Consider the following 22,946-nt stretch of genomic DNA (forward strand, 5'->3'; position numbering starts at 1 on the left):
TCCTGCAGACTTGTTGCTCACCTTGGTGTGGTTGTTGCAAATTTTGCCTTCAAGTTCCAGGGTTCTCTGGTGATGGAGTTGGGAGATGATTCTCAAGTCACTCTGGGGGTCAGGACTGGCTGGTTGCATCTACTGCCTCTACTGCCCCCTCTCCATCTCACATCTCTGAGTTCACTCTCCCCCCACCTCCTAGCCCCCAACCCCTAACTCACCACCACCTACTCCAACTCTCACCTCCTCCCACCCCAAGACTAGCCTCACCTCTTGGTCAAGACCTTGATCTCTTGGTCCTCCTGCCTCAACCTCCCCAGGGCTAAAGTTCCAGGACATTCTAGACCTTTAAAGATGTATTTATTTTGTTTTATTTTATTTTTTATGTAAGTGAGGACACTGTCGCTGTCTTCAGACACCCCAGAAGAGGGCATCAGATCTCGTTACAGATGGTCGTGAGCCACCATGTGGTTGCTGGGAATTGAACTCAGGACCTCTGGAAGAGCAACCAGTGCTCTTAACCACTGGGCCATCCCTCCAGGCTCTTTCCCCTGGGAGCTGCTTGTCCTGTCAGCTCAAACTTCTTTTGGTTGTGCACTGCAGAAACTACAGCCATCTTAAGCAAAGAAGAGGGAACATAGTTGGTGTCAATCCAGAAAAGCCTGGCACATCAGGGTCCAGGGTGACAAATGACTCCCTGGGTGGATTTTCTAGAGGTAACAAAATGGGTGGCCTCCGGTTGGCACCACCTCCCAAAAGAACCCTGGGAGAAGAGAGGTCTGTCAATAGTCCTGGCTCCGGTGATGGCTCCATGTCCCACTGCTGATGGCCAAGCACAGCAGTTCCCACCAGTGTGCAGCCAACCTAAGGGTGACCCTGACTCGAAGCAAAGTGTGCACGAGAGAGGGGAAAGTATCCTCCCACGGGACCTCGAGGCCTGGCTCCCAGAAGTGTGGCCGGGATAGAAAGCCAGCTGTTAGAGATCCTTACTCTCTTAACCCCGCTGACCTTGGCTCATCCATAACTTGATTGCTCCAAGGCCCGCAGCCTTGCACTGTGGGCGGACAGCAGCCCTCCAGTTTGACCTCAGCCCGACCCCACCCCTGGCGTCACCACCTTCTCCATCTGGATCAAAAGGATGCTCCCCACCCTGCACAGACAGACGGAAAGAACCATCTGGGTGTCTTCCATCACATAAACTAACAGTGCATCCTTGGCTCGCATCAGCCCAGGCCAGTCTGCTCTCACTGTATCCGTCCTGCGCCTTCCCTCCTCGCCTGGCTCACTTTCCACATTTTTCTGTCCCTTCCATTCACGTCCATTGGAAATCAGGAGCAAAGGATGGAAAACGCCAGGGAGGGGGGTGGAGGGCAAGACACCACAGAAAAGTTTCCAGCCAGAATGAGGAGATGAACCTTCCACTTAAAACAAATAAAGAAAAGAAAAGGAAAACTGGATGGAAAAGAAAGAACAGAGGTGTCCGTCTGCTGAGGTACCTAAGTGGACAGGAGGCACGGCGTGTGGAGGCAGTTTTATGGAAAGTGTGATTGTTTGGGTCTCCGTTTTGCCAAGTGCCAGCAACTGTAGTCACAAACCAGCAGGAGGCATCAGACAGTTGCCCAGGAAGTCAGAGGAAGCCTTCCAGGAGGTAAGGGATGCGGTCTCTTGTAGATTATTAGAGGGATGAACTGCAGAGGCAGGTACTACATTCAAATGGCTGAAGACCACCGATCCAAAGGCCTTGCCAAGGGTGGGGGGGGCAGCAGAGAGATGGTAGAAAGAAACGGATGGAAGCAGAGGGCAGAGGGATGAAGGGGAGCCACATGGGACATAGCACCCAGGCCCACATGAGCCAGCTCACCGTGTAAGTTTCACACTTGCAGGTGGCTCATCTTCTTTCCTGGGGATAGGGATGAGATTGGGGGGAGCATGAAATGATGCTCCAAGCAGCGAACTGGGCCATGGGCAGCAGAGAGTGTGTGTATCCAAGAGAGTATTGCTCTACTCATCGGTGGACGGTGTAAGATCAGCCAGACCCTCAGTCTCCTTTGTTACTGAAGTCGCAGGCTGGCTCCACGGAACTGAAAGGAGGCATTGAAAACCTGGGTACCTGGAACCCTGCCAAAGGATTAAGCATTCAGTGGAGGACCTCTTCTTCGCCTGCTGTGGTCCGAGCCAAGTGCTGGCTGCATGCCCTTGCGATGCCGGCCACTAGAGGGACCGCCAAGAAGCAGGAAACAGACATTAGCCCAGAGCTCAGGGTGGGCTTTCTCTGGTCACACTGGATGTGGTCACTAAGACCTACTCAGTCAGTACAAGCAACTATGTAACAGTGATGCCCAGAGAGCAGCTGACGCTGAAGTTACCCTGTAACAGTCCTGGAAAGAAAGAAGACAATCTGAAGGGGATGCTTCAGCCTTTGGAATCAAAGCACAACAGAGAATTACAGTTTCCCCAGGAATTCCACACAGGAAGGGAAAGGCTGAATCCTGGCATCAGCCTCCCCCCAAGCACTCCCCCTGCCCCTTTGTAGAGAGATGAGCTGAGACAGTGGAAGGTCACTGCTGGGTAGGTCACAGATTATCTGCATATTTATACTCTTTGCATATTTAAACCCAAGCCTCCGGTCAGGACACACAGGATGGGCTTGAGGGTGGTTGTTGGCAACATTGAAAACAGCTCCTTTCTCTGTATGATCTGTGAAAATATCTTTAAGTGGGATTTTAGGGAGCAGGGGCTGAGCCTAGCTTGCTGGGGGCTGCCAGAGCCCCCAGGCTTTGCCTGTAAAACTTCCAGGAATATTTCCACAGTCCACCATGGCCTCTGCTCCTCTAGGTGACAACTGACAGTTGCCACCAAAGCCAAGAGATCCCAAAGGAGCCCAAGTCCAAAACTGCTGCTGCTGGCCACCACAAGCCTGACTCCCAGAGTCAGCTTGTAAACTTAGAGCTCTCAGATTTTACTTCTGTCCACTAGGGGTCACCAGTTGCAGGTCAGAGAAAGGCCCTGCCTGACAGAATAAACCAAGAGGAAGCGCCAGACAAATCAAGGCTCCTGCCTGGACAGGTGACCTGGAACTGAGGCAAAGGGGGCAGCAGCCAGGCCTCCTTCCTCATTTTTCTGGTCTCTACCCTGTCTCTCAACAGACCCAAAGCTCCAAGATAGCCCTCCACGGTCATAGCTAAGTGGGGTGCCTTCTAGGGCATCTCCATTAGGGAGAAGGCTCCAGGGATGGATCCCTGAGCCTGACCAGGAAGGTGTAGATTGGTGAATTCAAGATGTTTCATAAAGCCAAGGAGAGATAAGTGCTCAGAAGAGCCTCTTCTAGGGGATGCTTGCTCCTTTCTTTCTTCCTTCCATCTTTTTTTCTTTGTCTTTCTTGGTCTTTTGACTAGGACTCACTGAAACCAACTGGGAGTCACTATGAGACTCAAAACTCAAAATGTCCTCTGCCTCAGTCTCCTGAGACTGGGATGGCAGGTGTGTGCCACCAGGCCTGGCTCTTGATTATAAGACTTGCCTTGGTCATGGTGTCTGTTCACAGCAGTAAAGCCCTAACTAATACAGATGGGAAAGAGCTCGAACCCGAATCATCATGGCCAAATTAACTAAAGCATGCTATTAATCAAAGCAAGTTTTTAAAAATCCCTGTACACAGGCTGCCTTCCCCTAAAAGCAAGGTTTGAGAGGTCAGCACTGGATGAGAGGAAGATAAGGCTTTTATAACTTAGGATTAGGGGGCTACAGGGTTACAGAAAGAGATGATCAAAACAAGACCATCACATCAGGTAGCCATAGCAATGCAACCATAGGGGCTATATAACCTTTTGACAGGTAGGGGTGCAAGATGGTTATAAACAACTTTTTTAAAAGATTTTATATATGTGTGTGTGTGTGTGTGTGTGTGTGTGTGTGTGTGTGTGTGTGTATGAGTAAACTGTAGCTGTACAGATGGTTGTGAGCCTTCATGTGGTTGTTAGGAACTGAATTTTTAGGACCTCTGCTCACTCCGGTCTGCCCAGCTCGCTCAGTCCCTGCTCGCTTTGACCCAAAGGTTTTATTATTATACCTAAGTACACTGTAGCTGACTTCAGACCCACAAGAAGAGGGCATCAGATCTCATTACAGGTGGTTGTGAGTCACCATGTTGTTGCTGGGAATTGAACTCAGGACCTTTGGAAGAGCAGCCAGTGTGCTCTTACCCACTGAGTCATCTCTCCAGCACCATAAACAACTTTTTAAAACAAAGACATGATTGCCATTCCTGGACTGGGCATCCCAGGACCATTGGTAGTTAAGACTACAGGAGGGGCACAGCCCAATCCTTGAAAAACAGAGGTTTAATCATAAACAGTCACGAACCTAGTTTGTCTTTACTCTAAAATGGGTTTGAAACCCTAAACAGAGACAGGCTGGCTCTTCAGCTGTCCCTTGACCCTGACAGTCTCAGGAGCCCCAATGACAGCAACTATCGGTACAGTAAGGTACAGTAAGTGGTTGTGGTTTGCGGAGCCCTCTGAGTCACCGAGGAGCTCACGTTTGCTCTTTGTTCCTGTGAAACAGGCCACTTTCCCTCTACAAATGTCATCTATGAGCCTCAAAGGAAGGTGCAAAGCCACAGTCCGTGGAGGCCAGGGCTGATCTTAGCATGGCCTGGTGTTCAAGTCTACATTCTATGGGGCTTGTCGTGCCCTTTGAGCACTGCCAAGAGCTGTTGATCAGCCGTGACTTGTCCTCTCTTAGGGAGGGCTGGGCACAGGGAAGCTCTTTGGTCTTGGACTTCACAGGTTGGCAACTGGTTAAATTCTGGGGTGACACCTGAACATGGCAGCCTCTGCAAGAGTCCGGTGTTTGTGCTTCTGACGCACAAGGGCTTCCCAAGCCTCTCCTGGGCTGATTTTAAGCCCCAAAGCAGACGCTGTTCCTGCCAAAGATTTGCTCTGTCCTGGGGAAAGCTGAGAATTACAAATAGGTGGCTATTCGGAGGGTCTGCTGTAACAGAGACCAGTCATCTCAGTGAGCTCTTGGCCTCGAATGTTAATAGTTATTCTACTATTATAGAGATTCTGAGTCTGGCTGATGTAACCGTCCTATTTTAATCTCCATTATCTCAGAGGTAGCTACTCTCAAAGAAGGCAGAGTGGTTGGTAAACCGTCAGGCCTCAGGGGATGAATCTGGCCGTTGAAAGTCTTGGCGGGGGCAGGGCTGGCAAGCAAAAGGCTCTCTTTCCCAAGACTCGGCCTGCTGCTGCCTTATAAATTAGTGATTGTATTATCATTACGAAAAGGTCAGTTATCTATTATTTTATCTGAGTCTGTAGCCTTTATCTCCGGTTCCTTTCTCCAAGGAAAGTAACAGGGCATGGCTTTGAACTCTGCAACCAAAGTCAAAGACTTAAGTGTTCAGCAGGAGCTGGGTCAACAGGTCACCTGGCACAGGTGCTCCTCACTGCCTGTGGTTGGTTGTGTGTCAGCCTGACACAACCCATTGTCCGGGATCCGATTGGTCTTGACTAATGATGTGGGAGGACCACGCCCACTGTGGGTGTGGCCAAATCCGGGCGGGTGGTCCTGGTTCTATAAGAAAGCAGGATGAACGAACCACGTGGAGCAAGCCAGTCAGCAGCACCCTCCGCGGCCTCTGCACCAGCTCTTGGTCCGGTTCCTGCCCTGATGTCCCTCAGTGATGAACTGGGATGTGGAAATGAAATGAGCCCTTCCTTAAATAAGCACGCACTTGCTGCTTTGTCATGGCCGCCTCTGCTGTCAAGGCTAATCTTGGAAACACTGCCACATCGAGAATTTTCTGTTCCAGCTTGAAAGGGTTCAGGAATACTCTTCCATATGTGCGAATTCTTGGATGGTGAGGTTGCACTATGTGCACAGTGCCCTGGGCTCAAAAAGGCCTCAAGCCCTGAGTCCCCAGGATCCCCAATTCCTGGCCTCTCCTCCCAACTTCACTTCTCTAGAGCTTCTCCTATCCAGTGCAAGTCACGGGGTTACCTTACTTTGCTGGGAGACATTAAGACTCCACCTGCCTTTCCACTGAGCTTCCTGAGCAAGCCAACACGTACTCTCCCCTCCAATACCCTTGTGTGTGTGTGTGTGTGTGTGTGTGTGTGTGTGTGTGTGTGTTTCCAGAAGGGGTCTCACTATACAGCCCTGGCTAGCCTGGCATTCCATATGTAGACTAAGCTGTCTTTGAACTCATAGAGATCTCCATGCCTCTGCCTCCAGAGTGTTGGAATTAAATGTGTGCATGACCATGCCTGACTTTCCCTTGTTTTTATTAAGTATACTGCAGCCTTTGAAGTTGTTTTTGTTGTTTGGTTTGGTTTGGTTTGGTTTTATGAGCTTGCATGATCCCCAGAACAGGGTCATCCACTTAGAACTAGCAAGCTCCTTGTTCAGATAGACATAAGCGATGCCTCTTGGTTGGTGGGCAAGAAGAGTCATCCCTTCCTGTCCCAGATGGGTCCCCAGCACTCTGCAGGGCTGCTCTTCATGAGACTGTCCACCTCTGAGGGGCTGATGTGTCTCACTGAGGCAGACAGGGACTCCAACTCAGAGGGGCTATTCTGCAAAGGGTCTTCTGATGCTATTAGGGAGAGTGCAGAGCCACTGCCTGGCCCCAGTTTGACTACAGTGGTCTTTTGACTTTCGTTGGTCAAAGGATCATGATTGGAGCTGCCCCTTGTGTATTTGTAGCCCAAGAGAACCATACAGAATCCTGGGATGCAAACTCCACCACAGATTTGCCTCAGCCTGAACCCTCTCATATGAAGACCAGGACCTCGAGTCCTAGTTTATGAGTGGTACCCACTGCTCAGATGGTCTTCACTGGGGAGAAGGCTGTGCCTGTGCATGTTGGAGATTGGTTTTAATGCTTTGAGTCAATTGGAAATCTAGGTGTGCAGACACCAAAGGTCCTTGACCCCAGTTGGTTTTTTGTTTTTTGGTTTTTTTGGGGGGGGGTTGTGATTTTTTTTTTTCGAGACAGGGTTTCTCTGTGTAGCCCTGGCTGTCCTGGAACTCACTTTGTAGACCAGGCTGGCCTCGAACTCAGAAATCTGCCTGCCTCTGCCTCCCGAGTGCTGGGATTAAAGGCATGCGCCACCACGCCCGGCCCCAGTTGGTTTTTGATCGATCAATAAAGATGCCAATGGCCAATGGCTGGGCATGAGGGTGGGGGACACTTAGAATTGTGCAACATAGAGAGGAACAGGAGATTTACCATGACTTGGGGTAGAAGGAAGAAGGGCACTGGCCACTTCCCCAATTCAGCCTGGGGTAGCAGGATAGCAGGGGAAGGTTTAAGAGTGCCCAGCCTTTGAAGAAGCCAGGCATTTAAAAAAATAAGCTTGTGTGTGTGTGTGTGTGTGTGTGTTGTGTGTGTCTTTCATTCGAGAATCCAAAGACAGCTCCTGGGCAGGTGCACATAGGCGATCCTCTGAAAGCCAAAGCAGTATAGCCAAAACTACTGCTACATGTGGATTAAGAATCCCCATCTATGGGGCTGGAGAGACGGCTCAGTGGGTAAGAGCACTGGTTGCTCTTCCAGAGGTCCTGAGTTCAATTCCCAGCAACCACCTGGGGGCTCACAACCATCTGTAAAGGGGTCTGATGCCCTCTTCGAGTGTGTCTGAAGACAGTGACAGCGTACTCACATACATAAAATAAATAAATTCATCTTTTTTTAAAAAAAAAAAGAATCCCGTCTATAATTTAGCATTGAGTGTGTATACATGTTATGCACATGTGTGCACCCGTGGAAGCCCAAGGACAACTTCAAATCAGGTGTTGTTCCTCGGGAGCCAGTCCCCTCAGCACTGGGGTGACAGGAGCGCACCACTGAGCCTGGGTGCTGGGGGTTAAGCTCAAGCCTTGCCTGCTTGTTGTTTTCAAGACATGGTTTCATTATGTAGTCCCGGCTAGCCTGGAAGTTATTATGTAGACCAGGCTGGCCTCAGACTCACAGAGATCCTCCTGCCTCTGGCCCCCAAGTGCTGAAATTAGAGACACACACCACTACACTGGCTCAAACTCATATATTAATGTTTATAAGGTAAGCACTTTACTGAGTGAACCATCTCTTTATTTCTTGGCCCTCATCTGTGCATTTTCATAAATTTTAGTGTGTGTGTGTGTGTGTGTGTGTGTGTGTGTGCTGCCTGCATATGGATCTATGCACATCTCGTATGCCTGGTGGCTACAGAGGCAGAAGAGGGTATTAGATCCCTGGAAAGCGGAGTTATTAGATGGTTGTGAGGTACCATGTGCGTCCAGGCATTGAACTCCTCGTCTCCTAGAAAAGCAGCCAGTGCTCTTAACTGCTGAGCCATCCCTCCAGCCTCTTATTTGAAGTTAGGTGATAGCTTGAGGTTTTAAGACTGGATGACAGTCTAGAACACCCATCTTGCTTTGGGATAAGGAGATGGTAAGATTGTACCAGCCCAGCACCTGTCCAGACCATGGCACAAGCATGAACTAGCTCTGTCCCCAGTGTGCAGGGTAGTGCTCCCCGACACACATTGTTTTCACAGGGAAAAGGATGCACGCCCCATCAGCTGGAGGCAGTCAGAACTCAGTGGCATCTTTCACTCCACATGGTATAAGACTCATTTGCCATTCGGTGTCCTGGTCAGCTTTAACTACCAATCTGATATGACCTAGAGTCTCCTAAGAAGGAAGTCTCAATAGACGGGTTGCTCAGATTCGATTGGCTTGTGTGCCTGTCTGAGGGGGATTGTCTTTGATGATTAACTGATGTGGGAGGACCCAGCCCACTATGGGTGGTGCCATTCCCTAGGCAGATGGCCCTAGGCTAAGCTAGCTGGGCATGAGCCTGAGAGAAAGGTGCCAGAAGTGGCATTCCTCCACGATTGATTTCTGCTTCTGAATCCCTGCGGAGTCCCTTGGGTGAGGACAGTGACCTCGTTAAGGCACATTAACCCTCTCCTCCTCTAAGTTGCTTTCGGCCAAAGTGTTTGTCACAGATGTGATGCACACATCTGTAATCCCAGAACTCAGGAGGTGGGGGCATCTCTTAGTTAGGGCTTTACTGCTGTGAACAGACACCATGACCAAGACAACTCTTCTAAGGGCAACATTTAATTGGGACTGACTTACAGGTTCAGAGGCTCAGTCCATAATCAAGGCAGGCATGGTGCAGGCAGAGCTGAGAGTTCTACATCTTCATCTGAAGGCTGCTCATGGAAGACTGACTTCCAGGCAGTTAGGATGAGGGTCTTAAAGTCCATACCCACAGTGACACACCCACTCCAACAAGGACACACCTTCTAATAGTGCCACTCCCTGGGCCAAGCATACACAGACCATCACAGGGCAAGGGGATCAGAAGTTCAAAGCCGGGGCTGGTGAGATGGCTCAGTGGGTAAGAGCACCCGACTGCTCTTCCAAAGGTCCAGAGTTCAAATCCCAGCAACCACCCAGCAACCACATGGTGGCTAACAACCATCCATAATGAGATCTGGCGCCCTCTTCTGTGTCTGAAGAGTGTCTGAAGACAGCTACAGTGTACTTACATATAATAAATAAATAAATCTTTAAAAAAAAAAAAGTTCAAAGCCATCCTTGGTTACAAACAGAACTCAGTGCCAGCTTGAGCCACATGAGACGCTTTCTCAGAAGAAAAGAAACCCTTTGGAACTCCTTGTAGGATTAGCACACATCTCAGAAATCATCCTGTGTCTCCGAGTAGTCCCAGGTAGGGACTCAAGGTTCTTACCGCCATCTAGTGACTGTGCTCGGACTTGGCCTCCCGCTATCCTAGACCTTATTGTGAACTTGCTGTGGCAGGCTCTGCTCTAGGACTGAGGTGGCCACACTCTGGCCGGGCTCACCTTTCATGGAACTCCCTGGGTTTTGCAGCACAGCGATCGGGGGTGGAGGTGGGGGGGATGTAGAAGGTTGCCTCCATCACACACAGATACACACAGACACAGACACACAGACACACACATGGAGACAGTGCTGGGCCTACTCAGTCCAAGTTCATGTGTCTCTTATTTGCAGGGATCAGTGGTGGGCCTCTGGGAAACCACTACAGGCTGAAGCAGTTTCATTTCCACTGGGGAGCAACAGATGAATGGGGCTCAGAGCACGCGGTGGACGGCCATACCTACCCGGCTGAGGTTCGTAAACGCTGTGAGACAACACACAATTGGGTGCTTTCAATCTCAGTCCGACTACGGGTGACTAGACCTCACTTTCCCCTTACACACGCGGGAGCACACACACACACACACACACACACACACACACACAAAGTGCCCAGATAGAACAATAGGAGCAGTTGAGCCAACTTACTTATTGCTGCTTTCTATGGTGAAGTGGAATGGGGTGTCTCTGTGGGCCCAGGTGGAAATACCCCTTCCCCCTGAAGTACCAGCCACACGACGGATATAGTACCTCGGATATAGTATGAATAGAGTTTATTTAGGGCATGGGGAGGGGAATTGAGGGGTTAGAGACAGAGAACAGCAGAGAGAGAGGAGAGAGGGGGAGGGGATTGGGGAGAAAAGGGACAGAGAGGCTAAGAGAGTAAGAGATTAAGAGGGTAAAAGAATGAGAGAGAGGAGGGACAAATAGCCCCCCCTTTTTTGAAGAGTTATTTATTTAGTTTATGTATGTGAGTACATTGTAGCTGTCTTCATGCACACCAAAAGAGAGCATAGGATCCCATTATAGATGGTTGTGAGCCACCGTGTGGTTGCTGGACCTCTGGAAGAGCAGTCAGTGCTCTTAACCGCTGAGCCATCTCTCCAGCCCAAAACAGCCTCTTTTATAGTGAGTCAGGCATACCTGGCTGCTGCTAGGTAACTGTGGGGTGGAGCCTAGAAGGAATGCTAACACAGCTGACCACCAAAAATAAATCAAAGAAGCTGAGGCTCTGCAGTCGGGACAGGTACCAGGCGATGCCTGGAGACCTCCGGGCACGACATCACCGACATTTTCCAACGGAAAGAAAAATGGAAGCCGGGCGTCGTGGCGCATGCCTTTAATCCCAGCACTCGGGAGGTTGAGGCAGGCGGATTTCTGAGTTCGAGGCCAGCCTGGTCTACAAAGTGAGTTCCAGGACAGCCAGAGCTATACAGAGAAACCCTGTCTCGAAAAACCAGAACAAAAAAAATAAAGAAAAAAGGAAAAAGAAAAATGGATAAACCATAATTACCTTGTCACTCCCATCTCTGCCCCCTCCTCTTCTCACCCTTCTGCCTTCCACCCCCAACCTGGATGTATACTCAATATTTTGGCTCTCATCGTCCTCTGGTTGGAGACGTGAACCAGAGTCTAGCTAAAACCACAGATGGAGCCCAGTGGTTGTTGTTCATTCTGAACTGATAAGTGTGGCCACTAGAGGGCGCACAGTGTCTATCCTCAGCAGGTGGCAATCAAAGTTCTTGTGAGCAGACTCTACTGAGGAAGGCCTCTATGGTAGCTGGTCAACTTGGGAGCTCTTGGGCTCTGCCCACCCTCCCTGGTTCGTGTCCAGATGTTCCCGTGTGACCGTGTGGAGATGAGGAGGGAGGAGGGAAGGCAAGAGGATTCAAATGAAGGCCAGGGGTCTACAGATAAGACTGTCAACCAAGAGCCTGGTCTATGCAAATGAGGGCTCCGCCCCTGAGACCAGAAGCTGCTTTCTAGGGAGTCTCAGGTAGACAGGATGAGTCTACCCAGCTGGTCCCAGAGGCCATGGCCAGGTACAGCCTGGGAGTGAGGACCCAGAGCAGAGCCCTGGATGGCAACAAGCAGAGCTGACCATGATGCCAAGGGCTTGCTGGCCCTGGTCCCTGACGATTCATGGTTAGGCACAATTGAGAATGCCTCTACCCCAGCTTTTGTGCTTAGGGGAAACTTGTGCCCTGTGCTGTATCCAAGGGGCCCTGGAACTCCTCTGACAAAGCCGTCATATTTGCACGGAACCCACGCGCATCCTTCTATATAGCCATCCTCAGCTCTAACATAGAGGACTCAGATATACATAAAATAAATCCTTTTTTTTTTTTTTTTTTTTTTGGTTTTTCGAGACAGGGTTTCTCTGTGTAGCCCTGGCTATCCTGGAACTCACTTTGTAGACCAGGCTGGCCTCGAACTCAGAAATCCGCCTGCCTCTGCCTCCCAAGTGCTGGGATTAAAGGCATGAGCCACCACGCCAGGCTCATAAAATAAATCTTAAGAGAGAAAGAGAGAGACAGAGAGACACTAACATACTATGAGTCCAACTTGAATACTTGTTGCTATTTATTTCATTTCAAGAAAAACACTGGGGGCTGGAGGTAGCTTAGTGGTTAAGAGCACTGACCTCCCTTTCGAAGGTCCTGAGTTCAAATCCCAGCAACCACATGGTGGCTCACAACCATCCATAATGAGATCTGATGCCCTCTTCTAGGGTGTCTGAAGACAGCTACAGTGTATTTACATAATATAGTAAATAAATAAATCTGTAAAGAAAAAGAAAAACACTGACGTAACATTTTTATTCCAAATAGATACAAAATCCGTGGGTGGGAAGGTACAACTGCACACATACCCAGACTCCCCACACTCACAGCCTCCAATTCCCCTCCAAGGAGTGCCCCCTGGCTGACACGGAGGCCTCCTTGCTGCCTTACAAAGGACTCTGCTCTATTTCTTCCCGTTGTGAATTCACCCAGTGCCTTGTGAGGTCTACAACCTTACATGCAAGAAATAGAAGGGTTACAAAATAAAGACAGGGCAGAGTCCAGGGTTAGACACGAGGTATGATGTTCGGGACTTACCTCTCTGAGAAACTGCTCAGTGCTGACAGTCCAGCGTCTTATCTGGTGACCCTTGTTCCAAGTGACATGTCGGTACAGATGACCAAACGACTCACTTCTGTCTTGACAACTCAAAACACTTTTTCTTGGGCCGGGCGTGGTGGCGCACGCCTTTAATCCCAGCACTTGGGAGGAAGAGGCAGGCGGATTTCTGAGTTCGAGGCCAGCCTGGGCTACAGAGTGAGTTCCAGGACAGCCACGACTACACAGAGAAACCCTGTCTCGAAAAACCAAAAAAAAAAAAAAAAAAAAAAAAAAAACACTTTTTCTTGTTTTTGGTTTTTTGAGACAGGGTTTCTCTGTGTAGTCCTGGCTGTTCTGGAACTCACTCTGCAGACCAGGTTAAACACTTTTGACAGCTACTGCTCGGCGTTAGGTTGACAGACTGACTGGGTCATTTTGAATTCTGCTCATTGATGTGGAAAGACTTCTGTTTTCATTACATTTCCGCTGCTGTGATTGGACACCATGAGCAAGGAGTAGGCTGACTGATCTTTGAGTTCAAGACCAACCTGGTCTACAGAACAAGTTCTCAGGCTACACAGAGAAACCCTATCTCAAAACCAAACAAAACAATAACAAAAACCCATCATGACCAAGGCAGTTTATAAAAGGAAGGGTTTATTTGGGCAATGGTTACAAAGCATGTGTCCCTTACAGCAGCAAGTGGCAGACATGGCCACAGCAACAGGAGCTGAGAACGATCAGTTTTAAACATGAAACTCTGAGGGCAAATTGGAAATGCTCTTGAACTTGCTGGGGATCGAACACAGGCCAATGTCTTATCATTGTTGTTGTTGTTTTTTTTTTTTTTTTAAGATTTATTTATTTATTTATTTATTTATTTATTTATTTATTTAATGTAAGTACATTGCAGCTATCCTCAGACACCCCAGAAGAGGGAGTCAGATCTCATTACGGATGGTTGTGAGCCACCATGTGGTTGCTGGGATTTGAACTCCAGACCTTCGGAAGAGCAGTTGGGTGCTCTTACCCACTGAGCCATCTCACCAGCCCCTTATTGTTGTTGTTATTAAAGATTTATTTATTTTATGCTTGAGTGCTCTATCTGCACGTACACCTGTGTGACATAAAAGGGCATCAGATCTCATTACAGATGGTTGGGAGCCACCATGTGGGTGCTGGGAATTGAACTCGGGACCTCTGGAAGAGCAGTCAGTGCTCTTAACCACTCAGCCATCTCTCCAGCCCCCGGGCCAGTGTTCTTAACTGCACACTTCCTCCATCAAGCCCACCCACTTAAACTTCCTTAAACAGCGCCTCCCCCACCCCTACTGGAGACCAAATGTTCAAATACACAAGTTCATGGTGGATATTCTCATTCAAACCACCGCAACCATTTTGGAGTGTATGTAGACGGGAACACGCCCTGGCGGAGGGAGGGCCCGGACTGTGTACGTGGAGAAAGTGGGTAAAAGGAAGTTTGCATACATTGCTCTCCTCTTCTGACTGTAGACGCGATGTGACCAGTGGCCTCAGGCTCCTGCTGCCTTGAGTTGCCCGCCATAGTAAACGGTACCTTTGAACCATGAGCTAAAATAAACCCTTTCTCCTTCCGGTTGTCTTTGTCTGGGTGTAGTGTCACAGCGGGAGGAAGAGAAAGTAGAGTCTTCTTCCTCTCTTCCTTTGATGATGCGAAGCTCGTGCAGCTCATGTGTGTGAGGTGCTCCAAGGACTCTGGCCACCAGCACGTTGAGTATGCATGTGACAATGGCGTGACCCATGGGTGTGCCAGACGGAGAGTGGCGTGGCTGCTGTTTCTGCTGCACTGCGCTGTGTTAACATTCTCTTTCTACCCTGTTTCAGCTCCATCTGGTTCACTGGAATTCCACAAAATATGAAAATTACAAGAAAGCCTCTGTGGGGGAGACCGGGCTGGCGGTGATCGGCGTGTTTCTGAAGGTAGCGTCTGCTGGGCGGCCACGCCTCTCGCACTGAGAATGGCGGGTCTGGTCATCAACAATGGCCTTTTGCACGCTGCCCCTCTTGCGAGCACAGTGTGTTTCCATTGTCTACTGCCCAGGCTAACACTCTTGTCTGTGCTACACAGCTCGGGGCCCATCACCAGGCCCTGCAGAAGCTGGTGGACGTCTTGCCGGAAGTAAGACACAAGGTAAGAAGCGTGAAACCAGCACAGTTGGGCACCCCAGTTGCCAGAGCAACGACTCACTCAGGAAAATTCAAAGAGTTTGGCAGAGGCTGTGGGGCTTTGGTTCTGGAAAGAGAAGGTAAGGGCCAGTCGGTCCTAAATAAGACTCTTGTCACGAGCTGGATTTGGAAGCTTTCCCTCTGAGCATAGAGATTGGTGGCATATGTCTGTAATTCCAGCCCTTGAGAAGGCTGAGGCAGGAGAATAGCCAAAAGTTCAAGGCTAGTCTGGGCTACATAATGAGTTCCAGGCTAGCCTGGGATTACAGAATGAGACTTTTTAAAAACAAACAAGAAAGAGGACTCAGGTGTAGCTCTGTTGGTGGAGACCTCACTGTGCATGCACAAGGCCTTGGGTTCAACCCCCAGCACCGGCATAAACTGCATGTGGTGGAAGACAGCTGCAGCCTCAGGATGTGGAAGCTGGAGGGTCAGAAGTTGACCTCCCCCCAACCCCCCACCTCTGCTCCCCACGTGAGACAAGGATGCTGAACTCCTTGGGATGGCCAAATCCAGCAGCCGGGGAAATCCCAGGAGCCTGTGGAAGAGTTGGAACCCATCTTGGTTCTTGCTCTGCTCAAACACAATGTCCAGGAGTGATAAAGTTTGTTAAAGCAGACAGAAATATCTACCTGCTACGTGTGAGCCTGCACACCACCTGCACACCCGAAAAGGATCCTGAGACCAAGGACAAAGCAGATGGCAGTGGGGTGGGGTGGGGTGGGGAGTGGGCAGCCTGGGTGGCGCATAGGCCAGTGGCAGGGCCCCCGGTTCTCCCTGAAGGTGGCTGGACACTCTTTGTATGCCTCAGTATCTTAGCCTGTCTCCAGGGAACAGCAGAGTAACAGTGTTGCTTTTCTTTAAGAGCAACCCAGAGGGGACTTTGATGGAAACATGGAAATTCCAAAGAGATGGGTTTATTTATTCAGTACCACAACAAAGAATTCTGAGGCAAAAAGGAAGCAAGGTGGCCCTTAGACGTGGGGACATGGGGACAGAGGAGGCTTCCATCTGTCTTAACAATGGTGAGAGCTGACCTGCAGGAAAGTGTGGCCACCCCTTCCTCAAAGCTCACAGGAGTGTTTGATCTGTCCCTTGCCTCCTCTTGATGTTGAGGTCCAGACGCCCCTTGGGATGGAGACAGATCCCTTACCCTCACTGTTCCGTGCCCTGGAACACCACAAGGCCAAGGTACTGGGCTGCACAGCTCCTCACCCTCTTCCTTGCTGGGCCACAGCCAGAACAGAACTGGAGACTGGGATGTTTTCCCAGCTGGCCTCTGCCTCCCACAGGGGTGGGAGAGAAAAGAGCAGAGCTTTGTTTACTCAGGGTCTGTTTGACTTCCTTGGAAGGTTGTGGAGCTACTTTCCCTCGCAGGCTGCCGGCAGGGGAGACCTGGGGTCTGGGACTCAGTTCTGGCCCCAGTCACACTAGCCCCCTGAAAACAGCCCACAGACCCTAGGAGATAAAAGGGCTTTAGGACACAAAAGGTCCAGCCGTGGAGGGCTCCACAGGCTAAAGACTGGGAGATGCTCATGGACCCCGGTCTAGTGGCTCTCATCTGCAAACTTGGGGCTTCTAGGGGTGTTTGGTATGTGGTGAAGATCCTCAGTCAAGAACTCTTGGGTCCAAGGCCCTTGATCTGCCAGGGAACTGTGTGGTTTGTTCAAGTGACTTAACGTCTCAGAGCCCCGACTTCACTGTTTGTGAAATTTGGATCTTAGGAGAGAGCCCACGAGGGCCTGTTACCCAAATTAAAGTGGCACGTGCACAGGGTTGGTCTTCGGTAAACTGGTTGGGTCCAGGCCCCAGATGTGACTCTCAAAGGCTCATCTGCTGTTGTGATGGGGATGGGGGGAGGCCAGGGAGGCTGTGACACGTACTGGGGTGTCTCGAGCAGCTGCGCGGGGCTCGGCTGTCTGCAGTGGACTCTGAGTGTGTTCCTACCTTGAGGGGCACGTAGGGGGCCTGTCAGACTTTAAAATGCTTGACCGTGGTGACTCTGAGGAGGATGGGGAGATGGAGGGAGGAGGTGAGGGGCGGGTGGCCTTGGGGTCAAAACCCTGCTCGACTGCTAGGTAAGCCCATTCTGAAGGATGCTTTGCTGCCCCTCTGGGCTCCTCCCCTGTGTCTCCACAGCCCAGGATACAATGTCATGGCTCAGGCTGAATGGCCTAGCTGGAATTTGGGGTCTTCTTGGATCCTCGAGCGAGGGACTTAATCAGCGGGACTGACTCCTGGCACCCTGTGTGGTACTCAGCATTACTGCTGCCCAAGGGTCTTGATTGGGTTCATTTTCTCCATCTCCCTGTCTCACCACCCCCAACCCTGTGGCTGTCCCGGGACAGCCTGCTCGCCTCAGGACCCCAGGGACCACTAGGCTGCTAGGAGGTTCGCAGTGAAGAGGGAGCTCAGCCTCTGCCCCCTGGAGCGGAGACACCCTGATGTGATGAGCATCATCCAGCCGGCGAGCAGGTGGCACTTCTGCTGCCGAGGTGGAAGTTTGTAGGGACCCCAGTCCCAGGCTGAGGCAAGGTGTCACTCTCTGTAGGTGGCCTTCTTCTGTTTCCTCTTTATGTTGATGCTGACTTTGTGTGCAGGTGTGTGTGCAGGCATGTGTGCAGGTGTGTGCAGGCGTGTGCAGGCATGTGTGCAGGTGTGTGTGCAGGCATGTGTGTGCAGGTGTGTGTGCAGGCGTGTGTGTGCAGGCGTGTGTGTGCAGGCGTGTGTGTGCAGGCGTGTGTGTGCAGGCGTGTGTGTGCAGGTTTGTGTGCAGGCCTCAGCAGGTCCTTAGGTGCTGCCCACCTTAGTCTTTTTTTTTTAAGGGGGGGGTGTCTTAGTTTTTTTGTTGTTTTTGTTTTTTGGGACAGGGTTTCTCAGTGTAGCCTTGACTGTCCTGGATCTCACTCTGTAGACCAGGCTGGCCTCAAACTCAGAAATCTGCTTGCCTCTGCCTCCCGAGTGCTGGGATTAAAGGTGTGTCCGGCTTTTTTATTTTTTTTTTCCACCTTAGTCTTTAAGGCAGAATCTCTCGGTGTTCTAGAGTTCACAGAGGAGATGAGGCTGGCTGGCCAGCGAGCCCCAGGATCTGCCTGTCTCTGCTTCCCCAGTGCTGGGGTTTGTGGAGCGTACACCACCCCACCCAGCTTTCCCGCATACCTCCTGAGGTCTAAACTCAGGGCCGCAGACTTGCAATGCGGGTACTGTCCTGATGAAGCCATCTCTCCAGCCACTCTGCTTTTGTGCCTTATCCACTATTTCTGGCCACACCAGGTCCTTGATGTTCTCTGTTGTCCCTCAGGCTGCTTTTGCCCCAGGACCTTTGCAACAGATGTGCGCACGGCTCAGACTCTTCCCACCCTGTTAGGCCTCTGGGACCATGCCTCTCGCTGTCTCCCCCCCACCCCACCCCCTGTCCTGCTTCTCCACCTCGTCCCCAGTGTGAAGTGCTTGTTTTTTGCTTACTGGTCCTGTGGGGGTTCATGCAGAAGGAAATGGTTCTGTCCACTTTTCTGTCTGTGTCCTCAGCACCTGAGGCAAAGTTAGGCTCACACAGGCATTTGTGATGAAATGAAAGGAATGCTTGCTTGTAGGAGCAAAAGGACAATGACATCCCAAGGGAGCTGAGAGTCTTTATGAAACCCAGGAAGTGTTGCAAACTTGAGTGAGCTATGAACTTGCCTGAGGCAGAGGCCAGGCTGACTCCAGCTGTCTTAGAGGAGGGCAGAGAGCTTGGGCAATACCCAAGAGCAGATGCGAGGCAGGGTGTGTGTGTGTGGGGGGGGGGGGGGTTAGGGGGCTGTCGCTCCCACCTGCTCCCAGTGAAAGAACATGAGGGTTGGGGGGAGGGCCCCATAGCATGTACACTTTATATGTCAGGCTGTTTGAGAGAGACAAGGCAGCTGGGTTTGTTTTTGTTTGAGACAGGGTTTCTCTGTGGACCAGGCTGGCCTTGAACTCAGAGATCCACCTGCCTCTACCTCCCAAGGGCTGAGATTAAAAGTGTGCACCAGTGCACCCAGTGACAGGCTGCTGTTTTAAAACTGTAAGATTTATTGGTGCAACAACTGTTGAAAACACACTGTGGGTCCTTAAAACTAAAAGAATAAAAACAAAAACAAAAAAGAGAGTCCACCTGGCCCAGCAATCTCATGTATGTATACTCACCCTGAGAACTGAAAGTTGCCCGAAGCCAACAGCGCCCACCCCCTCCCATTCTGGAAGTACGTTTAAGATAGCCAGAAGGGAGAAGCAGGCCAAGTGGCCAACATGGGTGGATGCCGATGAAACACAGCCTAGTCACACGGTGGATGCTTCTCAGCCAGCCATAACACAAGACGGACGCACAGAACATCCTTGCTCACGTCAGTAATTTCGGCACTCAGGAGGAGGAAGAGGAGGAGACAGGAGGATCAGGAATTCAAATTTATCCCTGTCTAACATATTTTGAGGATACCCTGGGCTACACAAGACCCCATCTCAGCTGGGTATTGTGTCATAGGCCTTTAATCCCAGCTCTTGGGAGGCAGAGGCTGTAGATCTCTAAGTTTGAGACTAGCCTAGTCTACAGAGAGAGAGATCAGGGAGAGCTGGAGCCACACAGAGAAACCCTGTCTTGAAAAAACATAAAACCAAACCAAAATGGGGTGAGGAAGGAAGGGAGGAAGGGAGGGAGGGAGAGAGGGAGGGAGGGAGGAAGGGACGGAGGGAGGCAGGCAGGCAGGCAGGCAGGCAGGCAGGCTAGCTAGCTGTTCTAACTCCTACTGTGCATGATAAACCCCAATGACAAATCACAATGCTCAGTAAAATAGACCAGGTGCAAAGCCAGCCGTGGAAGCACAGCTTTTTTTTTGTTTGTTTGTTTTTTGTTTTTTTCGAGACAGGGTTTCTCTGTATAGCCCTGGCTGTCCTGGAACTCACTTTGTAGACCAGGCTGGCCTCGAACTCAGAAATCCGCCTGCCTCTGCCTCCCAAGTGCTGGGATTAAAGGCGTGCGCCACCACGCCCGGCTTGGAAGCACAGCTTTTAACCCCAGATCGCTGTGAGTTCCAGGCCAGCCAAGGCTACACAAAGGAGACACGTTGACTTCCATGGGTCTGCAGGGTCAGAGCTAGGGAGTAGACTGTGGCTTCCAGAGGTCAAGGAAGAATGGGAGGCAGTGTTTAATGAGGCAGAGAAAGTTCTGGAGGTCAATGTGGGTGATGACTACATGAAGTGAAATGTTCTCAAAATCCCTGAAATTCACACTTGAAAATGTAAAAAATGGGGCTGGAGAGATGGCTCAGAGATTAACAGCACTGACTGCTCTTCCAGAGGTCCTGAGTTCAAATCCCAGCAACCACATGGTGGCTCACAACCATCTGTAATGGGTTCTGATGTCCTCTTCTGGAGTGTCTTAAGACTACTACAGTGTCAAAAATGGTACCCCATATATATGTACCCACACATCTCCTCAGCCAAGGTATATAGGAAGGCATAACTTCCAGGGGAAATACAACCATTTGGTAAGAGTCCCTTTTATGTAAAGAAGAGTCACATTTTCTTTATGTTTCCACATATGACATATGATAACCTGTGTCCAGAACACTCGTTTGGTCATCAAAGCTGTGGTAAGATGGAGAGGCCCCCATATATGACGGACCCCCTGATTGGTGGGGCTGTGGTTCTCGTTGTCAGGATACACAGGTGGCCATGGGACCCTTTGACCCCTCTTGTCTGCTGCCTGCCTGCCGGGATTACTGGACCTACCCTGGCTCCCTCACCACCCCGCCACTAGCTGAGTCAGTCACCTGGATTGTGCAGAAGACGCCCGTTGAGGTGTCCCCGAGTCAGGTGAGCACTCCAGCTGTGTCACAGCCCCAAGAGAGGTCATTTTTACCTGCCTCTTCATTGAGGTGTCATGGTAGGGCATTGCTGGACTCCATTTTCTGGTCCACCCATGTCTGTGTGCCGTGGAAGTCTCAAGTCAAGCCCTGGTTGTCACTCTCTGGGTGCCACTCGTCTTGTGCTTTGTGACAGGGTGTCTCATTGGCCTGAAACTCACCCACGAGGCCAGGCTTGCTGACCACTAAGCACCAGGTTCCCCTGGCTCTGCCTCCCCAGTGCTGGGATTGCAAGAGCGCACCACCATGCATGCTAGGCTCAAACTCAGGCAGGATACTGACTGAGCCATGCCTCCCCGGCCCCGCTGGAGTATTTGAGGTATTCCCGAACTGCTAGAAGGGTTTTCTGTTTGCATGAGAGTCACCGAGTGCAAGGCCCCATGATAACATTTTGGGGTACCATACGTCACGTATGAAGCAGCATACATCATGTGTGAAGCCAGCATACGTCATATTCCCTGAGGTCCAGGAGTGAACATTGTCCCCAGTTCAATAGCTCAGCCAGGCTGTGCCTGAGAAAGCCCATCTGTATAAGGACAAGTCTGGATGGGACCTTTCTGTTCCCCTCAGGGAAAGGTCGGTTTCTTTCTCAGGAAAAAAAGAAAGTGATTAATTGGCCCCGATGAGTTCCTGTCCATCTCATCACAGTTCATTGGGGGTGGGGTGTAAATGTATACATTAACAGAAAGATGTATATCATGGCATATACCCAGGGGACTCCTGCCCTACCTAAGTGGCTCACTCAGAGGCTGGCAAGTAGGTGCTGGCTGTTGGCTGGGCCTCAGTTCCCTCTTGGGACCTTTCATTGGAACCACTGGGTTCCCCTCATGTCTATGGGCTCTCCAATCCCAATGGAGTGGCGGCCACGGTGCCTTTAGTGATCCCTTGGGCTTCGCGGAGTCACGGGTTCATTATACTGAGTTCTGTTGGTCAGTGTGGGAGGGGTCACCCGGCACGTGGATCCCTCCGTGCCTGTGTCAGCTCACCGCGGCTGTTCTCCGTTCCAGCTGTCCACATTCCGCACACTCTTGTTCTCCGGGCGAGGTGAGGAAGAGGAGGCGATGGTGAACAACTACCGCCCGCTCCAGCCCCTCAGGGACCGCAAACTTCGCTCGTCGTTCCGGCTTGATCAGACCAAGATGAGGTCTTAATCTCAGGATGAAGTCTGTAAGGATAGGCAGAGCAGACCGGAAAGGGGGCCCGAGTTTCCAGGGTGCCAGTGGCACGGTGCCTGGATTAAGAAAGAAGACGAGATCACTGCACGGATTAAGAAAGAAGACGAGAGGCCTGCTTTGTTGTTGTTGTTGCAAATAAGAGATATTCTTTAAAGAAACCCGAGCAGAGCTGGAGGAACAGCTCAGCCCACAAAGTGCTGGCCTTGTGCCCCAAGGACCCAAGTTTGGATCCCCAGTACAAAAAGCTAACGACAGTGCCATGAGCACCTAAGCCTCAGTGAAGCAGAGACGGGTGGAAGCCTGCAGGCCAGCCGGCCGGGGGCTGTGTCATAAAATTCCAGACCTGGTGAGAGGTCCTGTCTCAGGCAAAATATGGGAAGTGTCTGAGGACTGACTGACATGTGACAGACTGAGCAAACTGTGGGATGTGGTGGCTCATGCCTTTAATCCCAGTACTGGGGAGGCAGAATGGATGGATCTCTGTGAGTTCAAGGTCAGCCTGGTTTACACAGTGAGTTCCAGGACAGCCAGGGCTATGTAATGAGACCCTATCCCAACACAACAAAAACAAAAATCCAAAAACAGAAACTGAATAAAAAAACAAAACAAAACAAAACAAAACCAAGCCTCCCCAAACCAACTGTTTTGTCTGGCTCTCAGCTCCTGTTTTTTCCCCGCTCCGCACGTGGAAGTTGTCTGTGGCGCACTGCTAGGGCCACCCAGTGTCCTCAGTAACACAGAGGGTGGGACCAACATCTTTTCTTCAGCGTCAAATTGGGGACCCCTGTAACACACCATGGAGAGCTGGGTGGTTTCGAGAGCTTAAAGCCCATTCTTAGGAAAGCCCAGGCAGGCTGTAGTCAAGGTGTGAGCAAGGCTGCTTCCTTCTGGAGGCCCTGGAGAGACTC

At 50.7% G+C, this 22,946-nt stretch overlaps 1 protein-coding gene across 1 annotated transcript in view; it reads left to right on the plus strand.

The window, feature by feature from the left end:
- The window catches only part of Ca5a (carbonic anhydrase 5A), a 30,690-nt gene extending 8,031 nt beyond the window's left edge, over positions 1-22,659 (plus strand). The window contains exons 3-7 of the mRNA XM_021170140.3: positions 10,027-10,145; positions 14,640-14,735; positions 14,884-14,946; positions 20,658-20,813; positions 21,871-22,659. Of these exons, the coding sequence (XP_021025799.1) occupies positions 10,027-10,145; positions 14,640-14,735; positions 14,884-14,946; positions 20,658-20,813; positions 21,871-22,014 (578 nt within the window). The 3' untranslated portion in view covers positions 22,015-22,659. The remainder of the gene's footprint in view (positions 1-10,026; positions 10,146-14,639; positions 14,736-14,883; positions 14,947-20,657; positions 20,814-21,870) is intronic.
- The last annotated feature ends 287 nt before the right edge of the window (positions 22,660-22,946 follow it).

The sequence above is a fragment of the Mus caroli genome, unplaced genomic scaffold, assembly GCF_978045245.1.
Source record: "Mus caroli unplaced genomic scaffold, Mus_caroli_1 scaffold_10, whole genome shotgun sequence".
Taxonomy (NCBI): domain Eukaryota; kingdom Metazoa; phylum Chordata; class Mammalia; order Rodentia; family Muridae; genus Mus; species Mus caroli.